Source organism: Camelina sativa, chromosome 12 (assembly GCF_000633955.1).
Source record: "Camelina sativa cultivar DH55 chromosome 12, Cs, whole genome shotgun sequence".
Taxonomy (NCBI): Eukaryota; Viridiplantae; Streptophyta; class Magnoliopsida; order Brassicales; family Brassicaceae; genus Camelina; species Camelina sativa.
Window position 1 is genome coordinate 4,836,008 of NC_025696.1, and position 22,641 is coordinate 4,858,648.

General features: G+C 38.7%; 7 protein-coding genes and 1 pseudogene across 7 annotated transcripts in view; 2 read left to right on the top strand and 6 right to left on the bottom strand.

The window, feature by feature from the left end:
- On the bottom strand, positions 6 to 767 carry LOC104733196 (CRS2-associated factor 1, mitochondrial-like; the record flags this gene model as incomplete). The annotated part of the gene is made up of 1 exon (XM_010452800.2): positions 6 to 767. A coding segment is annotated over exon 1 (522 nt), but the record flags the coding sequence as incomplete, so codon positions are not given.
- LOC104733197 (D-3-phosphoglycerate dehydrogenase 1, chloroplastic-like) lies at positions 1,617 to 2,148 on the top strand. The gene is made up of 2 exons (XM_010452801.1): positions 1,617 to 1,667; positions 1,774 to 2,148. Exons 1-2 carry the CDS (start codon positions 1,617 to 1,619, stop codon positions 2,146 to 2,148), a joined length of 426 nt encoding a protein of 141 aa, XP_010451103.1.
- LOC104730192 (calmodulin-binding protein 60 F) lies at positions 5,503 to 8,548 on the bottom strand. Its single transcript, XM_010449326.2, has 7 exons — positions 7,978 to 8,548; positions 7,672 to 7,747; positions 7,510 to 7,568; positions 6,951 to 7,435; positions 6,693 to 6,853; positions 6,402 to 6,605; positions 5,503 to 6,278 (listed from the first exon to the last, which is right to left on the bottom strand). Exons 1-7 carry the CDS (start codon positions 8,073 to 8,075, stop codon positions 5,679 to 5,681), a joined length of 1,683 nt encoding a protein of 560 aa, XP_010447628.1. The 5' UTR covers positions 8,076 to 8,548; the 3' UTR covers positions 5,503 to 5,678.
- Positions 8,942 to 10,620, bottom strand: LOC104730194. The gene is made up of 3 exons (XM_010449328.2): positions 10,223 to 10,620; positions 9,875 to 9,898; positions 8,942 to 9,475 (listed from the first exon to the last, which is right to left on the bottom strand). The coding sequence occupies exons 1-3, from the start codon at positions 10,416 to 10,418 to the stop codon at positions 9,174 to 9,176; spliced, it is 522 nt and encodes a 173-aa protein (XP_010447630.1). The 5' UTR covers positions 10,419 to 10,620; the 3' UTR covers positions 8,942 to 9,173.
- Positions 10,797 to 13,483, bottom strand: LOC104730195 (annotated as a pseudogene).
- On the top strand, positions 14,608 to 14,896 carry LOC109127901. The gene is given in 3 exon segments (XM_019233479.1): positions 14,608 to 14,637; positions 14,755 to 14,864; positions 14,866 to 14,896. Coding segments are annotated over 3 exon segments (171 nt in total).
- On the bottom strand, positions 14,911 to 17,004 carry LOC104730196. The gene is made up of 9 exons (XM_010449329.2): positions 16,653 to 17,004; positions 16,357 to 16,440; positions 16,218 to 16,252; positions 16,019 to 16,121; positions 15,830 to 15,915; positions 15,580 to 15,676; positions 15,391 to 15,494; positions 15,254 to 15,302; positions 14,911 to 15,161 (listed from the first exon to the last, which is right to left on the bottom strand). Exons 1-9 carry the CDS (start codon positions 16,848 to 16,850, stop codon positions 15,084 to 15,086), a joined length of 834 nt encoding a protein of 277 aa, XP_010447631.1. The 5' UTR covers positions 16,851 to 17,004; the 3' UTR covers positions 14,911 to 15,083.
- Positions 17,180 to 22,641, bottom strand: part of LOC104730197 (small subunit processome component 20 homolog) — a 16,556-nt gene continuing 11,094 nt past the window's right edge. Inside the window, exons 23-32 of the mRNA XM_019233915.1 lie at positions 22,452 to 22,633; positions 21,970 to 22,359; positions 21,692 to 21,817; positions 21,438 to 21,503; positions 19,632 to 21,358; positions 19,270 to 19,561; positions 18,813 to 19,046; positions 17,922 to 18,449; positions 17,690 to 17,822; positions 17,180 to 17,597 (exon numbers count right to left, since the gene is read on the bottom strand). Of these exons, the coding sequence (XP_019089460.1) occupies positions 17,335 to 17,597; positions 17,690 to 17,822; positions 17,922 to 18,449; positions 18,813 to 19,046; positions 19,270 to 19,561; positions 19,632 to 21,358; positions 21,438 to 21,503; positions 21,692 to 21,817; positions 21,970 to 22,359; positions 22,452 to 22,633 (3,941 nt within the window). The 3' untranslated portion in view covers positions 17,180 to 17,334. The remainder of the gene's footprint in view (positions 17,598 to 17,689; positions 17,823 to 17,921; positions 18,450 to 18,812; positions 19,047 to 19,269; positions 19,562 to 19,631; positions 21,359 to 21,437; positions 21,504 to 21,691; positions 21,818 to 21,969; positions 22,360 to 22,451; positions 22,634 to 22,641) is intronic.

The following is a 22,641-nucleotide window of genomic DNA, read 5'->3' on the forward strand; positions in this document are numbered from 1 at the left end:
TTAGTTTTGTTCCTCTGACAAAGCTCCACAAGAAATTTCCTTTCAGCTTCAGTAAGTGAAGCCCCTTGGATCTTCTCCCTAAGTTTCCTTCTTTTCTCTTCCAAGTTCGGATCCTCCACTCCGTCCACAGACTCTAACTTAGGATCAACGGCAGGAGCACAGACACCGGTCCATTCCCGGTCCAAGCGTTGAGGACCGAAAGGAGAATACTTTGGTTCTCTCAAACCAATTGGCCTAACATTTGAACTACTCTCCGTGTAACTGAACCGGAAATCAAAGGGAAGATCAGAGTGCATCTTCTTCACACCTTCCAGTGACGAAGGCGGGCGGTACTGCGGCTTCGGCTTCTTCTTCTTTTGGATAAAGTCATGATTTTCAGAGGATGTAGACAACGGCGGCGGTGGTTGAAAATTGTAATGGTCTCGGAGCCGTGAGGGTGACTCTGTTTGGTCTGAACCGCGGTGAAGGCGGCGGGTGAGAAGTGTAAAAGAGGATCGATTATGGCGGGAGAGACGAATTAAGAACATTTTGCTTCTACTCCGAACCTACCGGTTATCAAAAATTCGAAAATAGAGGGCTTTGTTAGGCCAAGCTAGGATATGAACCGCGTAGAGAGAGAGAGAGAGACAGAACCAAGATTGAGGCTTTATAATAGAGATAGTGAAGAAGTCGAAAGAGGCAGAGAAATCAAATGCACACTCGGAACCAAATCATATCAAATTCAGTTTCAGTCTTGTGTTAACGAGGTATCAAGGAAGGAAGAAGAAGAAGACGCTGGTCTCTTGGGTTGTTGTTGTTTGTTTCCCTACTTCCTCACCCTAAGATGGGCCTTTTAGATTAGACGGCCCATTAGTGAAGTTTAACGATTCAACCCCAATATCTCACCCAAATATGGGCCATTTATATTAGACAGGCCCATTAGTGAAGTTTGACTATTCAATCCCTGCCCTTGACCATGGCCCAAATATGGTAGATCCAAATTAGGGGTTGAATTTTTATTAGTTTTGACAGTCCAATGGTAGATCCAAATTAGGAGGGTCTAAAAATTTATTTAAAAAAAAAAAAATGTATATAAGTAAAAATCATAATACTTACACACACTCAAACAAAACTTAGCATAGATATGAACGTGAAGCATAGAAGCTGTGAAGAACATCTGATTAATAATTAACAACAAAGATCAGCTTTAACCTCAAACGGAAAGGATACATGCAATCAAACTCCAACAAAGCATCATCGCGAGTTACACCGAAGCACCAATTGTTGAAAACTGGATCCGTGTCCATTGAAAAATTTCTAATACAAACACACTCACCAATCTAATTATGCCACGTATGTGGTTCTAAAAGTTTAAAAAAAAATCCAAAATTAGATCCTTGTCCATTGAAAAAATTACATTATCGATTTATTTTTTTGACATTATCTCAACTTGGATCCCCCCCGTTGGACTTGCTAACAGACAAATCCTTTTGATTCACTTTTAACTTTTCCTCCAAGTTTCCTTTTTATGTATAAAAATACATTGGTGGCGATTGGGTCTAAGGAGGAATACAACAAAGTTAAATCATTCTCTAGGTTTGTCACTCACACTGTCACTTGTCTAAAACCCGGTAGCAATGCCGTCAGCCGTGGCCGCATGTTTCTCGATCTCCGTCGCCACCAACAACGTGACTCTCTCCTCCACTACATCGCCACTCACATTTCCCATCCGTCGCTTTCCCTTCCCGCGGACGAGGCAATACTCTTATTCAGCGGTGTTTCGTTGGATCCAAGCCTAATACGATCCTCGTTGCTGAGAAGATCTGTGAGGCTAGTGTAAAGCTCTTGGAGGATTTCGCGAATGTCGACCGCTCGTATAACATGACTAGGCTAAACATGACCCCCGAGGAGCTGAATACTAAGGTCTCTCTCTGTAACGCTTCGATCGTGCATAGTGAAACCAAGGTTGGCCGTGATGTCTTTGAATCGTCTCGCGGACGGTTGAGGACTCTCGGACGCACTGGTACATGCAACGTGGATCTGAGTGCAGCCACGGACTTTGGATGTCTGTTCGTCAACGCGCCGAGGCCTAACACCATCGCTGCTGCTGAGCACGCAACCGCTCTTATGCCTTCCATGGCCCAAGCTGATGCCGTGTCGTCTGTGTGATGGAGTTGCAGAACCAGAACCGGAGAGAAGAATATCAAACCGGATCGGAGTTCGGAACCGGAGATAATGCACAATATAAATCGCTGTCTTTTAATTAGTTGTGTCGTCTTTGATTATTGTTGCTGAGTCAATAAGAAGAAAGTGTCTCCTGTTGTGTATGGATCCACTTCTTCCACTTTCCCAATTTCCGTAGGTAGTTGTAGGAGCAGAGTCTCCAACGTTGTTTCATTCCTTTATATATCAAAGAAAAGCCAAAAAAAAGAGGCAATATCAATTGCCCAAAAATTATCGTGTTCTTGTTTTATCTGCAACAAACATTACTTTGTTCTGTTTTCTAAAGCTTTGACTATAAAATCATCGCTAACACTGTGAAGAAGGCTGATTAGTAACTTACTTTCCTTTCCATGGCTATAAGTCAAGCTAGCTATACAGTAATCAAGGCGTTTAATGTGAAAACAAAATCAACATACAGTAATCATTATAAAAAAAAGCCAAACAAATACAATGCATGCAAAGTCCCTACTGTAGACCGGGATAAAACTGAAACAAGAGTAATTGCTTTAAGTTTATACAAAAGTAATTGAAGCTCTCCGGATTTTAATACTACTTTCTTAATCGATCTCCACAATTTGAGGCCTCGCCTCCTCTCTGTAGCTTTCTTGCGTATAAGTATATTTTCTCCTTCCTCTTCTTCTTAATGTTGGTACGTGAAGTCTTTGAGAGGTGAAGTGCTTTTTGGTGTGGAAAATAGCTAGAGAAGTGCATATATAGGGGAGAGACACAAAATGATGTAAGGAAGGAAGTGACCACCCTGACATCACAATCTCGACTTCTGACGTCAATGTCTTTTTGGTTGAAAGTTAAAACATGTTTCCACATTACGGTGGCTACTAAATTCCTCCACGCTTTCATGTTTCAACGGTTTGCTTCACTTTGGCACAATTATTTTTCTTCTTCTCTTAGATTTTTCTCCTTACGTACGTATTATTTCCACTACCACTAGTCTCTAAAAAAAATCATTAGTAGTCCAATGGTATTCTACTCTCTGTCTTACATTCTATAATAGTCTTTCTGATGATGAAGATACAAGAGGTTCCGATCCAAAATCACAGAAAAGTACTACATTTCTCTTTTTATATATCTTTCATGCATATTTTCTACTTTAGTTATATTGAAGTAGGTAAGTTGCACCTGTAAAATCGTTTTTAAGATGGTCAACGGTCGATTTTTTATAATGCAAGACTATATGATTCTATGAATCATNCACTGTGAAGAAGGCTGATTAGTAACTTACTTTCCTTTCCATGGCTATAAGTCAAGCTAGCTATACAGTAATCAAGGCGTTTAATGTGAAAACAAAATCAACATACAGTAATCATTATAAAAAAAAGCCAAACAAATACAATGCATGCAAAGTCCCTACTGTAGACCGGGATAAAACTGAAACAAGAGTAATTGCTTTAAGTTTATACAAAAGTAATTGAAGCTCTCCGGATTTTAATACTACTTTCTTAATCGATCTCCACAATTTGAGGCCTCGCCTCCTCTCTGTAGCTTTCTTGCGTATAAGTATATTTTCTCCTTCCTCTTCTTCTTAATGTTGGTACGTGAAGTCTTTGAGAGGTGAAGTGCTTTTTGGTGTGGAAAATAGCTAGAGAAGTGCATATATAGGGGAGAGACACAAAATGATGTAAGGAAGGAAGTGACCACCCTGACATCACAATCTCGACTTCTGACGTCAATGTCTTTTTGGTTGAAAGTTAAAACATGTTTCCACATTACGGTGGCTACTAAATTCCTCCACGCTTTCATGTTTCAACGGTTTGCTTCACTTTGGCACAATTATTTTTCTTCTTCTCTTAGATTTTTCTCCTTACGTACGTATTATTTCCACTACCACTAGTCTCTAAAAAAAATCATTAGTAGTCCAATGGTATTCTACTCTCTGTCTTACATTCTATAATAGTCTTTCTGATGATGAAGATACAAGAGGTTCCGATCCAAAATCACAGAAAAGTACTACATTTCTCTTTTTATATATCTTTCATGCATATTTTCTACTTTAGTTATATTGAAGTAGGTAAGTTGCACCTGTAAAATCGTTTTTAAGATGGTCAACGGTCGATTTTTTATAATGCAAGACTATATGATTCTATGAATCATAAGTTAAGAATATTTATTTCTTCCAATGTACAGTATATAGCAATGTGCCTTGGTTTTGAGAATAATTGAATAGGTATTTAAATTTATAATAGAGAGACTGAAGAAATCCGAAAGAGGCAGAGAAATCAAATGCACACTTGGAACCAAATCATATAAACTTCAGTCTTGAGTTGAGGAAGGAAGAAGAAGACCCTGGTCTGGTGGGTTGTTTGAAGCCCTACTTCCTCACCAAAAGATGGGCCTTTTAGATTAGACAGGCCCATTAGTAAAATTAGACTATTCAATCCCTGCCCTTGTTAATGTGTTATACGGGACTTTGATTCATTTTAACTTTTCCTCCAAGTTTCCTTTTTCTGTATAAATACGTTGGTGGCGATTGGGTCTAACAACAAAGTTAATCAATTTCTAGGTTTTTCACTCACACAGTCACTTCTCTAAAACCGGTAGCAATGTCGTCACTCATACATTTCTAGGTTTGTCACACTGTCACTTGTCTAAAACCGGTAGCAATGTCGTCAGCCGTCGCCGCATGTTTCTCGATCTCCGTCGCCACCAAGAACGTGACTCTCTCCTCCACATCGCCTCTCTCACTCCCATCCGTCGCTTTCCCTTCCCGCGGACGACGCAATACTCTTATTCAGCGGTGTTTCGTTGGATCCAAGCCTACTACGATCCTCGTTGCTGAGAAGATCGGTGAGGCTAGTGTAAAGCTCTTGGAGGATTTCGCCAATGTCGACTGCTCGTATAACATGACCCCCGAGGAGCTGAATACTAAAGTCTCGCTCTGTGACGCTTTGATCGTGCATAGTGAAACCAAGGTTGGTCGTGAGGTGTTTGAATCATCTCGCGGACGGTTGAAGGTTCTCGGACGCGTTGGTTATGGGATCGAAAACGTGGATCTGAGTGCAGCCACGGAGTTTGGATGTCTGGTCGTCAACGCGCCGAGGCCTAACACCTTCGCTGCCGCTGAGCACGCAATCTCTCTTATGGCTTCCATGGCCCAAACTTGTTAGTCTTGAAAGAGTTAATACAAGGAAATCTTTCGACTTATATACATACTCCTCAACAAACTGACTGCAGGATTAAGATCCCTTGAATGAGGTTTTCTGCGACTGAGAGCTAGTGGTAGAGTTTTTAATTTCCCAACTCGGCTTCTAATTAAGCACATTAACAATAGCTAACTCTCGAATATAAAGCTCAAAGAAAGATCAATTCATTGAATCAACATACAGTAATCATAAAAAAACAAGGCAAACAAATACAATGCAAAGTCCCTACTGTAGACCGGGATTGAACTGAGACAAGAGTAATTGCTTCAAGTTTGTACAAAAGTAATTAAAAGCTCTCCGAAATTTAATACTACTTTCTTAATCGATCTCCACAATTTGAGGCCTCCTCTCTGCAGCTTTCTTGCGTATAAAAATACCCCATCTCAGAGCAGCTTTAAGCTTAAGCCATCCAACTACAGCTTTCCCTGAGCCTCTACCTCCTTCTCTCCCATTACCCTTATCTATCTGAGCTTTATACTGATCACTGAAACCGTAACAGGACTCATCGTTATGACCAAACCCGCCTGATATCCCAAATGTCTTCAGCAAACTCTGCATATCATCGGTCTCAAGCATCTCAGAACTCCTCCCTCGAATTTCCTCCGTGAAAATATCTTCAAGGCCTCCACTGTATGAGCCTGAAACAGAAGAACTCTCCATCGATGTGTAGTCTCGTAACTGATTACTAGGTTCTTGCACAAAAGGATACTCTATCAGATGCTGAGGAACTGCTGAGTAGCCATTCGCAGTCTGCAGAGTCTTTTGCTGCGTTTGATGGTTCTGAGCCATTTTTGGCCCCGGCAAGCTTTTCATTTCCTTCTTAGCAACAGCTGGTAAGCAATTCAATAGCTTATCGTCATACTCAACCGCTTTATGCCAGTTCTCGTAAGCCGTCTTCACCAAAATGTCTGCAGAAATCTGTTGAATTGCAAAAATAGTTCAAAAGTTTTTATCACTATTTGAGTATGATCTTTAGAGACTGCAGATTCTAGAGAGAAGAAGAAGAAAAAAATAAGCTAGCTTTACAGCGGAATGCTTAACCTTTTGGTCATGGTTAAGAGAGTCCAGAGATAAGAAGTGGCCATTGGCAATTAGGCCTCGGAATTCATATATATGATTAAAGACAACGCCTGTCGCATGTGTTTGCTCTGTGTAATAGACGTAAAGTTTCCCATCTAAGACACAGGTCTTTGCGTGCCCCACCGTGTTATCCCACATTTTATTTGACATTCCACTCCCAAGTAACTGTTAAAACACACACCAAGAAAGACCATTAGCAAGAAAAAAATCATCTTCTTGTGTAGATGTTCTCAATATTAAAGATGGACATACGCTTCTTAGTTTCTGTGGATCCTTCATGAGTATCCGCAGGAAGTCTTCAACAGTCACGATGTTAGATTTCAGTAGCTTCTTGTGTAGTGCTCCATCTTTTGCTATTTTATCCAATCTCCAGACTTCATCATGTAAAGCCGGTGGATAATGTTTCTTGTATACTGCAAAAAAAAAACATTGCCAAAAGATAATCCAAGATTCAGGTAGAGAATCCAAGAAACTCTATCCCTCTGCGTATCAATTCAGTAAGATACTCACTTTCTCCTCTGTGATCTTTAACAGCAAATGGCTCTGTTTTAGCTTCACGAATGTGAAACCCCGAAGCATCCTTTACACCAAGTCTAAACTTTCTGCTCCTAATCCAGCTCGAATTGTCAGTGAAAGTAAGTTTTCCAAGAGTTCCAACACCTTCTTTAAGTATCACATGTCTGTCACCATTCAGGATGGGACGTTTTCCTTCGCGTTCTTTCACTTCAAAGCTTCCAAAATGTTCTCTCGTCCAATCTTTGTCATCTTCATCATTGAAGTCTCCATCTAACACGACAATATTCAGCTTTGCCATTGATTCTTCTCCCGTTTGGATTATATTTCCAGTGTTTGCATCTATAAGAACCACGTGAATGGCTGAGCTTTGCTCTCCCTCGACTTTCCCACCTGTGAATAAGTGATGAGGCATTCTTGTTCTGAACCGAAGTTGCAGGTTTTGTCCATCGAGGCCTTGAATCTTCTTCGGTTCTGGAGATCTGAACACTCAAATAAATGTAAAGATCATGGAACCATTCCAGCAAAGGATATAGTATATAACTAGAGAAAATACCTTGAAGTAGATTTCGAGCTCTCCAACCTCGACAAGGCATGTTCCACCTCTTCACTGACCTATTCATTGATCAACACCACTACCAGGTTTACACCTCCCCACAGGCTTCTCAAGATTTGGTCTATTTGGAAATTAAACTTCGAAATAGGATATCATACTCACAATTCTTCGAAATAATGGTTCCAAAGTCGAGCATAGCCTCTGCAGACTATCTACCTTGACAGCTTCCATGATGACACTGTAAAACAGTTTTTTGATTTCATACAACGACGTCTAAGAAAATTTGATGACCTTGCAAGGCTAAGCAAGACCATCGAAATTTTGAAAAACAAGATATTTTCACAGTACTATATTTTGGACAGTGTATTAATGAACATATCAAAACAAGGCTCCAATCCCAAAAGAGTTTACAATCACAGCCAAAAAATCGAAGTTACGATACAATAACACATGTTAAATATGAGTTACCTTGCCAAAGCAGGAAGCTTCTGTCTCTTTGATTCTGGCAAGGTCTCTGCATACTCTTGATTGTGTCCATGTCCTCTCTTGTTCATAGAATTATCCATTTAAAGTAAGTAACTTATCAATATCAGTGCCTAGAGAGATGAGAATTTAATGCACTTCCCTAAGTTGGAGAAAAAAAAAACATAAGTCCTACACTATGGAAGCTTCAGAGAAGAACACAGAAGAAATAGAAACAGAGATTAGTTGAATCTAGAACCAAAATCTAATATCTTCTTTTCTTTATCGAACTTTTTGTACAATCCACATGGAGTGGACGGTTTGCAGGAGTCACTGAACCGAGACCTGTTTCTTTTCATGGTAGATCTAAAGGCTTTTATGGATTCTGTCCCTTTTGAGTATTAGAATAATACAAACAGAGTACTTTAATGGCTGACGATAAAAAGAATAGAAAAATAAATACAGCTGTTTTTGTGAATGAAGGAATATTGAAAACCCGAAACCGCGTGATACCTGGACGATCATAATTATGTTAACCTAAGTGCGTTTGACTTCTCCACTTTTTGTCTCTTCTCAGCTCTTCTCTCTCTGTTCACGAACACTCATGTTTCTTGACGTCTGAAAAAGTCTTTGTTAGGTTATTAAGCAAAGAAGAAAACATAGTCCAAGTGAAATCTCTTGGTCCTCTTGTGCTTAGCTTAAGCCATGATATATCAATATCATAGTCATGCATCACATTCACATCTAGCTTCAATGCAGTCGAATTAATTCACAGACTTTTTTTATCTCAACGAGATATAACATTCAACAAACACAACATAACTCTAAGCTCGGGTTTGTTAGCTGTGGTACCTAGCTCACTCTTTGCTTTGGCTCTTGGTTATTGAGCATGTGATGGTTTGGGGTTGCCAATGAACATGAACCATACATAACGGCTTCTTATCTAAAAATCGAAGCAAGTGAAACTTCATGGTAGAGAAATGGACAATTTATATATGAAGAAAGTTAATACAGGGCCAAGCCTTTCTTTAGCTACATTTCCCAAAGGGCAAATCAAAACAAAAAACTACATATAAGGAGAAACGTGGAAGACAGGACTTTGCCTTTGACAATTAAACAATTTCCTTTACTTGAGTTGAGTTGTGAAAATCCAATTATCTCAGAGAGAAAATCTTCAAGGTAGACTGAGAAGTGCAATCAGTTTACTCACCTTCCCAACCTGATTGCCGAGCTCTCTTCTCCCACAAAGAAGTGATCTTCCTCTCCTTGATCAACAAAGCTTCAGCTCTCTCTCTAGCTGATTCACAAATCTCAGTAGCGGCATTGCACTTCTCAGCCTCCTTTTGGTACTGAGATGCAACCCTTTTAGCTTCAGCGAGGGTAACATTCATATGACGGCTATGCTCATCTGCAACTGCTTCTTGCAGCTTCAGCTCCTCGGTCAGAAGGTCTACAAACTGTTTCTCCATCTCCTGTTTGAGCTCTGGATCACCGCTTCCACAATCTGTTTACACCACAAATCAAAATTCATTTTCCAGTATCAAACACCAAAGAAGGAACAAAATGCATCATGTTGCGCAGGAAGGACATGGTAAAGTTGTCTGATCACAGATAACAACCAGAGTAACAGTGAGAAAATGACAAGCCTGTTCTGCCATCAAGCTTCTATCGGGATTGAAAACAGCTATTGATTCATCAAATGACTTGTAAGATCCAAGACTTAGAAAAACACCAGAAAAAATTGATGAAATTGGAAACAAGAAAGAAATTACGAGGGAACCGATCTGCAATATTACTTCCCTAGACAGAAATTTGAAAGCTCCTCAATAACTATATTGTAACATGAAGGAAACAAGACAGGCATAGCAGCTAAACAAATTGAAGCTCAGAATCGAGATCTAACCTGTGATAGAGAGATTTGCAAGCCCTGCAGACAAAAACCAAAAAAAAAGCAACTTGTTAAAACAATATACAAGTCGAGATTTTTTTTCTTACTGCTTAGACAACAAAAAGAGATTAAACCTAAATGAAACAGCTTGATTGAAAGATCCAATATTGAAACCAGACAAAATCAGATGCTACAGAGCAAGATCCAAATAAATTTCACCAAATCGAAATTTCGAGGAAAAGGGCATATCAAAATTGTGATCATTACTAAAAAAGGAACTAAATTTAACAAGACAAAGAAGTCGTAAACACGAATCCATCATAAGACGAGGAACATCTTAGATCCCAAATCAGAAAGACATACCAGGAGCAATCTGAAGGAGAGACAAAGGAGGTGGACAATCACAAACGCAAGGAGGACAAAGAGAGTTGGTACGAGGGGTGGATCCAACGAAACCCTTGTTGAATTTCCAATAAAGAGCAGGTCCACACACTACTAAAGCTGATACAACCGCGAATACCACCAGACATCTCATGCAATCTCCAGATCGACGAGCCATCGTTTTTGGAAGAAGAAGAACCCACAAATTTTGAATCGAATCGAACCGAATCAGAGTCGGAAGTGTTGCAGCAACAATGGCGATTAGTGTGTGTAAGATACTAACTGTCAGCGAAAATTAAAAAAAGTGAAGAATTGAAAATAAACAAACACAGCTTTTTTTAAGTGTTGATGTGCCAAACGCGGAGAAACTACAAGCAAACGTCGACGTTTTAACTGAGTCCGGTTCAGTTGTCGGTGGTGCGTTTTCGCACGTAATCACTGTAAATAAGTAACACTCAGTTCTTTTAAATAAATTACAATTTGACACCTTCTAATTTCTTTATTTTCCTAAAATGGCACTGTGCTTTATCTTATATCTTATAAGCAATGTGAAAAATTCGCGGTCTAAGCAGACGCCTTACCTCATGATCATATTAATTTAAAACCTGTGAATGGCACTGTGCTTTATCTTATATCTTATAAGCAATGTGAAAACAATCGATTGTTTTTATTTACTATTGGACAAATCTCATCACAGAGACACATGAGGAAACAGACAAATGTTTCTAATGGTTTGTTTGGTCCTTTTTACTTGCCTTGCTCTTCTTGTCTCAGATCACTGTAATACTCACTGATCCATTTCTCCATCTCCGCAACTTCTTGCCTCCTCTGTTCTTTCAGCCACTCAGGGTCGTCTTTTGTAGCAGCCCTCAGATCCGCATGGTGAGCTCCTGCTTTATTCACACAATTATCAGTTTCCTTGTTTATAATTATTATAGGAATGTGTGTGTTCACCCTTAAATTTTCACAAACATTTAACCTTTCTTGGTCACAAGCGCAATGATGCTACTCGATATGTTCTTCAGAACCCTGAAAATTCGATTAACATCTCAAGTCCTATAGAGATTTTGTATTGACATGTAATATGGAATTAGGAATGAGTGACTTTACCCTTCTTTGCTCCATGGATCCTGCATTCCGTTGGAGAATATAATGTTGCTACCAAATCTCTTCAATACCATCTCTATTCTCTGTAACGAACATACTCTGATCAAAAGCTGAGCTTTTAGGTCTGTTATCTTCAAAATTTAAACAAACCTGTCCGCCAAATTCGGTGGTAATCCAGTGTGGTCTAGGCTTGACACCATATGCCCTTAGACATTCTTCTTGGTCTCCTTTGTCATTACTTTCGTATGGTTGAAACATGCTCTGGTTCGAACAGCTTATTGGCATGACCATCTCTGTGCAAGCCTTTTTTTTTTCATCCAATAGTAGCATTGATCCATTAGTAAGTTGAATACCAAATTTGGTAAATTCTTGTGAACTGTTCAATTCATTAACAAAAAGGGAACAGATAGACTCATGGATACCTGCCAATACCAACCATCGAGTCCATGAGGATCAGTTTCGTTTTCAATATCGAAGCAATTCTCTGAACTTGAATAGTTATAGTATAAGTTTGCAGCTGCAAATGCACGATCAAGATTGCTGGCTTCTAGAGGAAACCCGTCGATGATCTTGCACATCTGATGTAATAAGATGACTCATTGTGAATAAATCGGTACAAGAAAAGAAAAATTACTTTTTAACACTCTAAACCATGTCTTACCTCTTCCACTGGATAAGCAGGCAGTGGAGCCATGAAATTTGCTGGAGTTGGATAATTAACCATTGCTGTATTAACAAAAGCTGACTCTAGCCACCCTGAGGCTGAATCGACAAAGTGAAGATCCCTGTGATTGTTAAATATTAGACAACATATCATCACAAGATAAGAGTGCTCGAGGATTAGCACTGTCAACAATGAGGTTAAAGCAGATTATTACTTGCAAGTTCTGAACATTTTGCTGAGTTTTTGTAAGCCATCTTTCATGGTGGAAAAAGCATCCAGCTCTCCCCAGCTTCTCTTGATGACTTCAAAACAGTTAACACTCGCATCCTACTCACAATAAAAGGCATGAGAAGCTCAACATTGAATAGACTTTTTGTACTAACCGTGTTTAGACATATACAGACCTTGAAATCCTGAGAAACGGTATCGTAGAAGCTTGAAGACGGAACAATCTTATCAAACTGCAGAACTGGAGCAGAGGATGCTAATGCGCCAATTGCAGTGTGCGGATACTTTAGCCTGAACCACGCTGCAAGCACTGTCTCAGGAAATGGAGTACAGCCGATGAGAGTATATAGGAGTGTAATAATAAGAAGTGACCAATTGACTGGAATTTTGTAAGCTTACTTCAACCATAAGAACCACCAAGGACTATGACAGGAGATGCTTCTGACGATAGATTCTGCTTCAAGCTTCTTATCAAGATTGCGTAATCAGCTAACGCTTGCTGTGAGTTCAGGTATCCCATTTTCTTGGCTGGCCTCGGCGGATAAGACTCTCCATAGAATCTATGCTGCAAGGATATATAAAAGACCAGACAAACAGAGAAGCATTAGTGTTTTTAAGTTAGATTCTTCAGATACGAGATGCAGTATGAGATTTTGCGAAAACTTTTACTTCGATAAAGACAAGAAGAGCCTGGAACTTGGGAGCAATGTCCAACATGAAGCCAGTGTTGGAAGCAAACCATTCAATGTCACCTTCATTGCCTGTGTAGACAAAGATGGGGCCACCTTTGCGCCAGAAATGGCTGCTGATGAGGTACTTCTGATGGAAGATTATGTAGCTCTCTGGTTGGAAACTAAAGTGGTCTAGATTCTGAGGGAAATAACGAGTCTGAAAGTGAGAGGGTAACTCTGCCTTTGACTTGGAGATCTTCATGTTTTGTCTCAAAGATGAAAGATGGTAGGAACCTCCAGGAGGATACTTTGCTTCTGCAACAATAGTTAAGCAGAAGAAGAAGAATACAAGACATAAACAAGCTGACATTTTATCCATGTCTCTCTCTGCCACTCTAAGTAGAAGAACAACTCAAACACTCGGAGACAATAAATAAGAAGAAGTGTCTTTGGTCTTATGTCTGCGTCACTCTTTTGGAGCTTGTGGAGGGAAAAAAAAATGAGATATATAAGGAAAACCTTTTGTTTTGTTTCTTGTATTAACATAACTTTTCAAGAATGATGCTAACACAAAACGAAGTAACAACTAGCAACTAGACCCGTACATATCGAATTTCCCATCTTCGCATATACATAATTACACAAATATGATATATTGGTTTCTTAATAAAGTCCAACTCCAATATACATTGGTTTCTAAAAAACTGAATTTTTGCAAGTGATTGTCAGGAACAACAGTATCAAGAGAAGAATCGTAGGACGCTTCAAGTGAGAATACAAATACGGGAAGAACAATACATCCACATTTCATAGTGTACACACAGGAAGACCATTGGACCACTAAATTTCCGGGATAAGAAATTAATTGACAGTTTTCTTTTTCTGTAGATTAGTCTGAAACAAGAGTGTGTTAAGCTGTCAACCAATAATTCTTTAGCCACAACCAATAATTGTCAACAGATTTACACAATTGGTAATAAAACAAGCCAAATTAACTTAAAACAGAAATGAATGAATACTTTGCACACAGAGCAAGATTCTTGATCAAAACAGATTTCCAATCACATCAGTGAGTTAAGCTGTCACAAAGTTATAGTTGCATTGGCCACCAACCACACCACAAACTTATTCCAAGTTAAGTTCTTTCATTTATTGTTTCTTTCAGTCTATAATCTGTATCCCACAACAATTAACGTGTGTGCTTTGTAGCAACCTACAATGCTATGAAAGCTTTCTCATTGTAGATTAACTAGATAGCATTCTCTCTTTCTTTTTCTTATAACCATTTTTAATTGTATCTTGTTTGGGTTTAGAATCTGATATCTTCTAATTGGCAAACACAACTGAGATAACTCATCTGACGATAATCACATGCCCATTGATCACATCCATGTGATTTTTATAATAGATACAGAGGAAACACTACTGCGAACACTTGATTTAAGATCTCTAAAAGACAAAATCATCACATGGATCCCAAATTCAAAACTCCAAACTTTGATTCAACAAAACGATGCATCTAAGCTTCAACAACAGTAGCTGATAAAAAAGGATTTTGATTTTTAAAACATTGTGCATGTAACAGTAGAGGACTCAGATTCGCCTTTTCTCAGACAGATTAGAGAGGATACACTCTTCCGCCATGGCTGCTGAGAAAGAAAAAAAAGAAGTCTTTTTTTTTCCTTTATAGCCCCGCCATGAAAGAGAGAGTGTTACCACAATGTCTGGTCTATTGACTTCTTAAGAATCATCATCGTCTCCCCAATAATAATAATAATAATAAGATAGAGATGAGAGATCGAGGCAAAGCAGAATCAGTGAGCGAAAAAGATCAGAAGAAGTAGAGATGGTGGTGGTGGAGGAGATTTGATTGGACGATTCATCACCACTTTAACAAGTGGTTCGTCAACAAATACTTGAAATCATCGGATCCGCTTCCACCGGAAGAAAAAATCCTCCGGGAGCAGAGCCTCATACTTAAACTAATGAGAGCAAAACCCTAAAAAAAATTCACTCCTTTCTGGGGAAATATATAGTGCCCAATTTCCAATATCACCCTCCGATGTTTCAGCTATACTCGGACAGGTAAAAGGGTATAACGGTCATTCACGGAAGAATACTAAATTGATTGTACAACAATTGGAGTACACAAAACAAAAAGGTAAAGAAACCTTTACATGGTGTCTTTGCCTTGCTGCTTAACTAATCTTGTGTCAATGACTTGTCCTGATGAGTTGATAGTGTAAGTAACCTGTTTATGATAAAACAAAGAACACTTTTGTTATGTTTATTTTGGTCTTGAAAACATTTCTTAACAACACAAGAGTGGAAGAAAGTACTTACAAACTCTGAGAAGCTAACTCTGTGAAGAAGAAACCCATCTTCAATTTCTCTGACATAAGATTATGCATTTCTCTCAGATATTAAAGATTGAGCTTTCGTGGTTTATGATTTTAATGTCATAATAAAGATCTTCTTACCTCTTATTACTATCAGAAGTTAGACCTCGGTTCTCTGATTGATTAGGAACCGTAATGCAAGTCAAGCTCTCGCTGGTGCAGCCTTTTTCGCTTATATATAAGTTCTTGTATCATCAAAAGTTTTCTCCTCTCAGATTAATCATAAACTTTGATTTCTCGACAATACGATGGGATATTTCAATGTCTTACCACTCCATATTTGGTCATGATTTGATGAAATGTCCTTGCAAATTCCTTGGCCTCCTTCCTTAGAGTGAGTACCGAGTCTGATCCAACAACAATACGCCTGTATCAAGAACGACTATTGATTGTTTAATCCATTGGACTAATTTTGGAAGAGCAAAATGGGTCACAAAAAAAAGTGACAGAGCACTTGTTGCAGTGTTTTCTACAAGCTCTTGAGAAATCAAGAGTCTATGAGCTGAAATAACCAACTTACCAGTCTCCATCTGCTGCTTTGAGAATCCTTGTTAGCCCTTTCAATTGACTGATCGTCGAGCCATTCAATGTTCCACCGAGTACTTCCTTCAGTTTCAATCAAACAAAAGAGTATCAGACAAAGGAAACAAAGAATCAAAATAAGCTTAACAAAATTTCTACCAAATTCACAGAAACAAACGGATTCTACCTGCTGTAGTGAGCCAATGTCTACGAAAACAACATCCAAGGATCCATTAAAAGGCATTGCGATGCGCTCTCTGGAATATCCAGATCCTTTCTTTCTAGTGTACCTAAAACACATCTAATTAATTAGTCTTCTCTTCTTGTTACATCAACAGAATTTAAAATTAACTAACAGGATTTGTATTCCACAGGGATCAAGTTACCATGGAAGTTTCAATGAAGAAGACACTCGAGTAGCCTGCGAAAAGATCAATACACTCATTACTCATACTAACTACTCAACAAGAGAGTAACAAAACTTTTCTGTCACAATTGCTAGTAAAATTAAGCTTAAGAACTGACATGTTGCAGGAGTGGGTCATCTTCTCCATGTTCACTTGAGCTCACCACAAATTTTGCCTTGTAAGTTTCTGCAGCTTTCTCCATCTTCATTGATGAAACAGTAACAAAATAAGTACAATATGATGTCTCGACCTTAAAAACTCAAACTTTTGGATCTGAGGAGGCTAGAAATTTTAGAAAGAACCAAACTTTTTGACCAGATACCAATGGACTCGATAAAAACTAGATAAATTGCAGAGACGAAAACAAATTTTATGTTCCAACCAAAAAAAAAAGGAAGAAGATGAGAAACGAACCAATCGGAGAAGGTGAGTTTGGCGGTGAAGAGGCCTGAAACCTCCACCAGCGACGGAGATGAAATAAAGATCTAGAGGTGTGGCATTGTCAACGTCGTTACTAGAGAAGAATGGGTCACCCAAATGCAGAGACACATAGACGATGAGACAGAGAGATAACTGTATGAAGATTGTACAACCCCATGACGATTGCTTCATTCCTCTTTTTTTTAATCTGAATTCTGAGTTGTACTCAGAGAGAGAGATTGAAACTAAATGAAGGAAACAGGTTGAAAGTTGTCTTTTTTATTTTCTTTAAGTGGTGGTAAGAGACTGCAACATTAGCATGATGATGATGATGAACTGACTCATTCACACACGCACCCATAAAAATAAATGTCTTAATGGAACAAATAATTAAGATGAGATCACATCACATCGTACACCAAAGATTCGTGGCTGAACATGAATGGTTTGTTTCCCTAATTTCGATTTTAAATCTCATCATTGAATCTATGATGAAGAGTGAAAAGCCCAGCCCACAAGTCTCCTTTCAACGCTAGTCTTGTAGATAAAATGGATCAAAATTGAGAATTTTCACAAGGACTATTCTAATTGAAAACATGGTACAGTAGACTCACAAAGTGATGATTTATCTCTGATTTTCTATAAGAGATGTAACAAAATTTTCATTTAAGGGTTTTCAAGAGCAAGCCCATCTAGATAATTTCATGCTCGTCATTCTCCTTTTCTTGTTTGCTTTATTCTTTGAAGCTAACCTTAGTTTCCTCTTGGCGTTTCGCTCTGGATTTACCACTGCCATTAGCTTCTCTTCTCGCTTTCTCTTCTCTCGTTTCGTTCTCAAACTGTTTCTTATTTCACTGTAGACTTCCACAAACATTTTGTTGCCTAAACTCTTGTCCCTTATACTGTCTCGTACATCTTCTGCTAGCTGTTTAAACTCATCTGATAAAACCATAATATTTTGTTACATTTATGACACAGATACCAAGTCTGCCAGAGGGAAGAATACACACAACAAAAAAAACTTATATTACCTGTGATGATTTTTCCGGTAAATCCTTCGCAGACTTTGTACAACGGAAGCAGAATTTTGTAGGCATATAAGCGACATTCTTCTTGATTCATTTGCGAGGCAAAAGCTTTATAGACGTTGAACACAACTCTCATCTATATATCACAAGCAAATATGGAAACAAAAAAACAAAAAAATTAGTTACTAAAGCCTTTAATAGATAAGGTTTAATCAGAAAAGGGAATGGCGCAAACCTGAATAGACTCCATATCAAGAGCAAGCTTCCCCATTCTTTTGAGCAAACTTCCGATCAATACATTTCTTACATCATTCGCATTATCTTCACCATTCTCAGTACGTTTGCCTGAGGTAAGAGCCAAAAAAGTAGACCTTCCTTTCCCTGAATCCAGCACTTCAAATGCTTTGAGGAACACAACTTGCTCATCCTCGTCAAGACTGGACCAGAACCCACTGTGAATTGCTTGATCAGATTTTCCAATAAGAGAATGAAGACTATAGACCGCAAGAACAATATTGGCTGTGAGTAAATCAACATCAACGTTGTCCCTGGTGGATTGCTCCTTTAACTGGAAGCAAAGAGAAACAGCCACCATGAACAGGCTACTTGGCTTCTCTAAAAGAGAATTAGCAACTAATGTCTGAGATTCTGCTCTTTTCTTCCCAGCCAATGCCACAAAATAACGATTAAGGAGCCGGCAGGATATATCTCGCAACCATGCGTGTGGGTGCAACAAGAACTTAAACACCATTTTCCAAATATCCTGTAAAATACATCAGAAAATATTGAGGCCCAATATGTAAAGTCTTTCGACCGAAAAAAGGGAAATAATCAACAACAAATAAAGAAAACAAATGACAGGCTCAGAAGGCCAAGATAGTGATTGATAATAAAGCTAAAGCAGTAATTTTCTGAGCTGGAGACCTCTATTTCAAGATTGACAACAAACTAAGATCACTGGTCCTATATTCTTGACAACAGGCAAACATTAATAACTAGCAAAAGCTAACATATATATATATATATATATCAGAGCTTCATGAAAGAGTGATTGACGAGGCAAGTACTTTTTAGAAGTCTACTGCAACAATAAATCACATTTAGCATCATACGACTGAGTGCATACCTCTAAATCTTTTCCGAAACTTAAATCAGGAAACTGTTCGAGCATCTTCTCTAACATAACCAGTGAGTAGTATGCTTCCTTCCAATAAGGAAGACTGCCTTCTTCAATAGTATCCTTCAACTGTACGCTAGAAGCATTAACAGCAGACTCCAAAATCGTTTTAGCATCCTGCAGTATATTGTAGATATGCTTCCGGAATGTTTTCTTCATGGTGTCAATAAAAAATCCCAATACCTGTACAGCAACCAGAAAATAAATGAATTTAAATTCCGCAAGAAGCAAGGAACATTCTACAAAAGGGGCATACATAAAATATGAACGAAAAAGCCTTCAGGTAACACCACTTGTTATTTCTGTTTCTTGCATTAAAAATATATAAGTTCCTATTTCCTACTGTCTGACATCTAACTATTGTCACAAAGCGAGTTAAATAAGAACATAAATCCTCAGCATTTACCTGTGCTGCACAAGCCTGTAAGTTCTGCTGCTTATACCAACACAAACAGTACAAGAGACTGGAATCAACTTGATCCGTACTCATGCGACCTATCAGAAGCTCTATCACAGCACCAACCCGAGACCGCACATCTTTATCAATATCATTGGCCAAACAAAGAACAAGTTGAAGGAACAATGTTTTCGACTGCCGATCAAGAACCGACTGCTTGCCGAGATTAGGTTCTGAGAATTTCAAGATTAGCGCTTGAAGCATGTCAAGAACTGCTTCTCTTCCAGTTGAATATTCATACCTGAAGAAAAAATTCAATGAGTATAAGAAAAATAAGAGCCAAACTGAATTTACACTATGCGCATACGTACCTCAGATTTTCCAGCAGAAAGTTCACGTGTTGCTCTAAACGTTTATCAGAAAGAGTATAGTGGACCATAAATTGCAACAGTATCTGTTTACATTTCTTGCGGATTGATTCCAACTGACTTTTTACCATCAATTCTGAAACCTGAGTAGCAATGTCATATATCTCTGGAACCACAAGCTTCCGTTTCACGATGGCCTTGAGGAGTGAAAGAGCAACAAAGGATGGGTCAGAATCCAGATCAACAAACATGGGGAACTGAACCAACATTGTCAACTGCTCAGATGATAAAGTTATATTTTTATTGTCGAGAAGCGTTGTTAACAGCTTAAGGCATGACTGCACAAGTGGACTGCTGGAACTCACTGCAGACTGAGCAATGGTTAACAATACTGTTTTTACTTCATCTGCTTCAGACATGAGGGAGGGCAGTGGAAACCTTATTAGTGAAGTAAAACATCTAAGAGATAAAGATACGATATCCTCATACTTAGAACTCAAGCATCCAGTAAGTAGTCTGACAAATGGATCTAACATGGACAACAGCTCTTTATCGGCGTTGTCGCATTTCAACTTTTTCATTCGGTTATGCAATAAGTCAAGAGCAAACACAGTTATAAGATGTGGGCATGACTTAGCACCAGAAATCAACCCAGCGGTCTTCTTCAGATCTCTTGAAATCCTTTTCTTTTTGGATGGTGTAGAAGACACTTGATCTCCAAGAACATTCCTATTGTTAATGCCATCATCAACACGGGCATATATAAAAACAAAAAGATCTCCTTGGTCAACAGATGGATTGCTTTCGATACCAGCTGCAATTTGTTTTAACATCTTCTCCAGATTAAATTTGATCTTCGGAGTTAGATGCCGCTGCAACTGAGCAGTGACAGGAGAGAGTAACGTCAATCCATGGCTTCTGAACGTTACATTTTCAGCAATCAGTTTCAGAGTCTCAAATGACTTTCGTTTTCTTGTTTCTTTCATTTTGGATGCGAATTTTTCCACGTCTTTCTGTTCAGCAACCTCTCCAAGGATATCGGTTTCTACCACAGCAAGGAGATCAACCAAACAATGATCTAGCTTCCCACACGTAGATTTGGACAGGGACTTTGATAAGATAAAATTGAGAGTGTACCCCAGCACATGCACCTCAGATCCTCGTTTTAAGATAGCACGTAAAACGTTGACTACAATTTGCAAGTACTCCAGCCCAAGTTCTTTCAAACAAGCAGACAGAGCCAATCTGGCTTCATCACGTATGCTCTCCAACCGATTCTTCAAAAAACTGGCAATTTTATGAACTATGGAGGACAGGTTTGAGTCCATTACATCTTCAGGTAGTAGTTTTAGAACCTTGAGTGCAGCCACACTGCTGTTAACATTAAAGTTATCAGAATCAGAATTCATCAGCTTCTGGATCTTCGGGAACACAATTTTCTGTAGGCAAGTCCTAATTTCCTCCGCCTCCTGCGGGTAACTATCTTTTGCAAAATGAAATTTATCCAAAATCAAGCAGATAAGTCGCAGCAGGAGTTTTCCCTTTTTTGGATGCTTGTTCATCTCACGAAAGCACCGATTCAATAGAGCATAGTATGACTTCCAACTCATATGTGCAGATACAGATGCAAGGGCTTCTGTGCATGCATTTCGGACATTATTATCTTTTCCATCTTGTCCATCAAGCAACATATTGAAAAAGACCGAGACCAAAAGTTTTCTCACTACTCCCTGCAACACCAACATTTGGTCATAAGTCTTTCGCAGTACAGCAGTTGCATTTAAAAATGTAAGAAATTCAAGGGATGACCTCAGGCAGACTGCTATCTTTGACCACATTTGTAAAACGTGAAATTGCCCTTGCTCTACGATGTGCCTACAAGAAATTCAAAGGAAATCAATCACCATAAGGTTTCTATATGCTGCTTCATAACAAACCTATTGAATTGAGTTAAAGGGAAAAATAAGATTAGATAAAACCAGAAGTGGTTTTGGTTACTGTGTGATTATCACAGCTCGGATACAAATTGTGGATTCAAGGAATCCTATGATAAAATGACTTACCTGAATGTGTACAATAGATTTAAAAAAGTCTACATTCTCGTCTTCAGAGCATAAAGGTCTGAATGCAGAAAGATTTCCGGCATCTGGAAGTTTGGTCACCATTTCCCGTATCAAAAGAAACCACTCCTGTGAAAGATTAATTTGTTTCAGAGAATCGTCAGACCAAAGAAGAAAGCTATGACATAACAATAAGCTAACCATAAGCAACAGCTTAAACGAAATCCACATTTTCTTTATTCCGGGCATTTCTTTCTGCTTGATTCGGGAGGGTACTGTACCTTTATTATGATGCCTCCTCTGTTTATTGCATCTCCCATGTGTTTCAAAATGAAACTTCTTAAAGTGCACAGTATTCTATCTCCTGTCCAGCTTACATCAGCTATTTTGACCTCTTTACCAAGTTCAGAGTGTGGTGAAGCCTCTTCGCAAAGTATTGACGCTGAAAAATCAATGAAAGAAGACAAGAGCTTCTGTGCGCTACCCCTTAACATAATGGATTCTGATGATACGTTGTATATACTCTGTGACAGTATGATCTTTGTGTGCTGCACTGAGGATTTATTAAAAAAATCTGCATTAATCTCCACATAAGCATTAACTATCTTTTCATAGTCCAGGTCGTCAACTTCCATGGCTGAGATGGCATTCATATCGCGGATGCGCTTCGCCTGTAGGTTGGGAACCAATTGTTAGTTAAAATTGCAAAATCAAAAATAAGAGAAGGAAAATGACTCAGCTCACAGAGAGACATGATACTAACCACATCAACCAGAGAAGAGTCTTTTTCTGCAATAGATTCAAGTAGATCACAAATGCATAATCTAACTTCACACTCAGCGTCAACAAGAAGAGGAGAGATTATATTTATAATTTTGCTGGTACTCTCAATCCCAAGGAACGGTATGATGTCCTGAATAGCTAGCAAAGCCTCACGACGAATATCTGTAAGA

Coding starts and splice junctions, on each gene's coding strand:
- LOC104733197 (XM_010452801.1), top strand. CDS start 1,617: ATGCCGTCAGCCGTGGCCGCATGTTTCTCGATCTCCGTCGCCACCAAC. Junction 1,668..1,773: donor TCTCCGTCGCCACCAACAAC/GTGACTCTCTCC, acceptor GTTGGATCCAAG/CCTAATACGATCCTCGTTGC.
- LOC104730192 (XM_010449326.2), bottom strand. CDS start 8,075: ATGGATAATTCTATGAACAAGAGAGGACATGGACACAATCAAGAGTAT. Junction 7,569..7,671: donor AACCATTATTTCGAAGAATT/GTGAGTATGATA, acceptor ATCAATGAATAG/GTCAGTGAAGAGGTGGAACA. Junction 7,436..7,509: donor AGCTCGAAATCTACTTCAAG/GTATTTTCTCTA, acceptor TTGAGTGTTCAG/ATCTCCAGAACCGAAGAAGA.
- LOC104730194 (XM_010449328.2), bottom strand. CDS start 10,418: ATGGCTCGTCGATCTGGAGATTGCATGAGATGTCTGGTGGTATTCGCG. Junction 9,899..10,222: donor TCTCCTTCAGATTGCTCCTG/GTATGTCTTTCT, acceptor TTTTGTCTGCAG/GGCTTGCAAATCTCTCTATC. Junction 9,476..9,874: donor TGCAAATCTCTCTATCACAG/GTTAGATCTCGA, acceptor TGGTGTAAACAG/ATTGTGGAAGCGGTGATCCA.
- LOC104730196 (XM_010449329.2), bottom strand. CDS start 16,850: ATGAAGCAATCGTCATGGGGTTGTACAATCTTCATACAGTTATCTCTC. Junction 15,916..16,018: donor ACATTGGCTCACTACAGCAG/GTAGAATCCGTT, acceptor TTGAAACTGAAG/GAAGTACTCGGTGGAACATT. Junction 15,495..15,579: donor TCATGACCAAATATGGAGTG/GTAAGACATTGA, acceptor TGATGATACAAG/AACTTATATATAAGCGAAAA.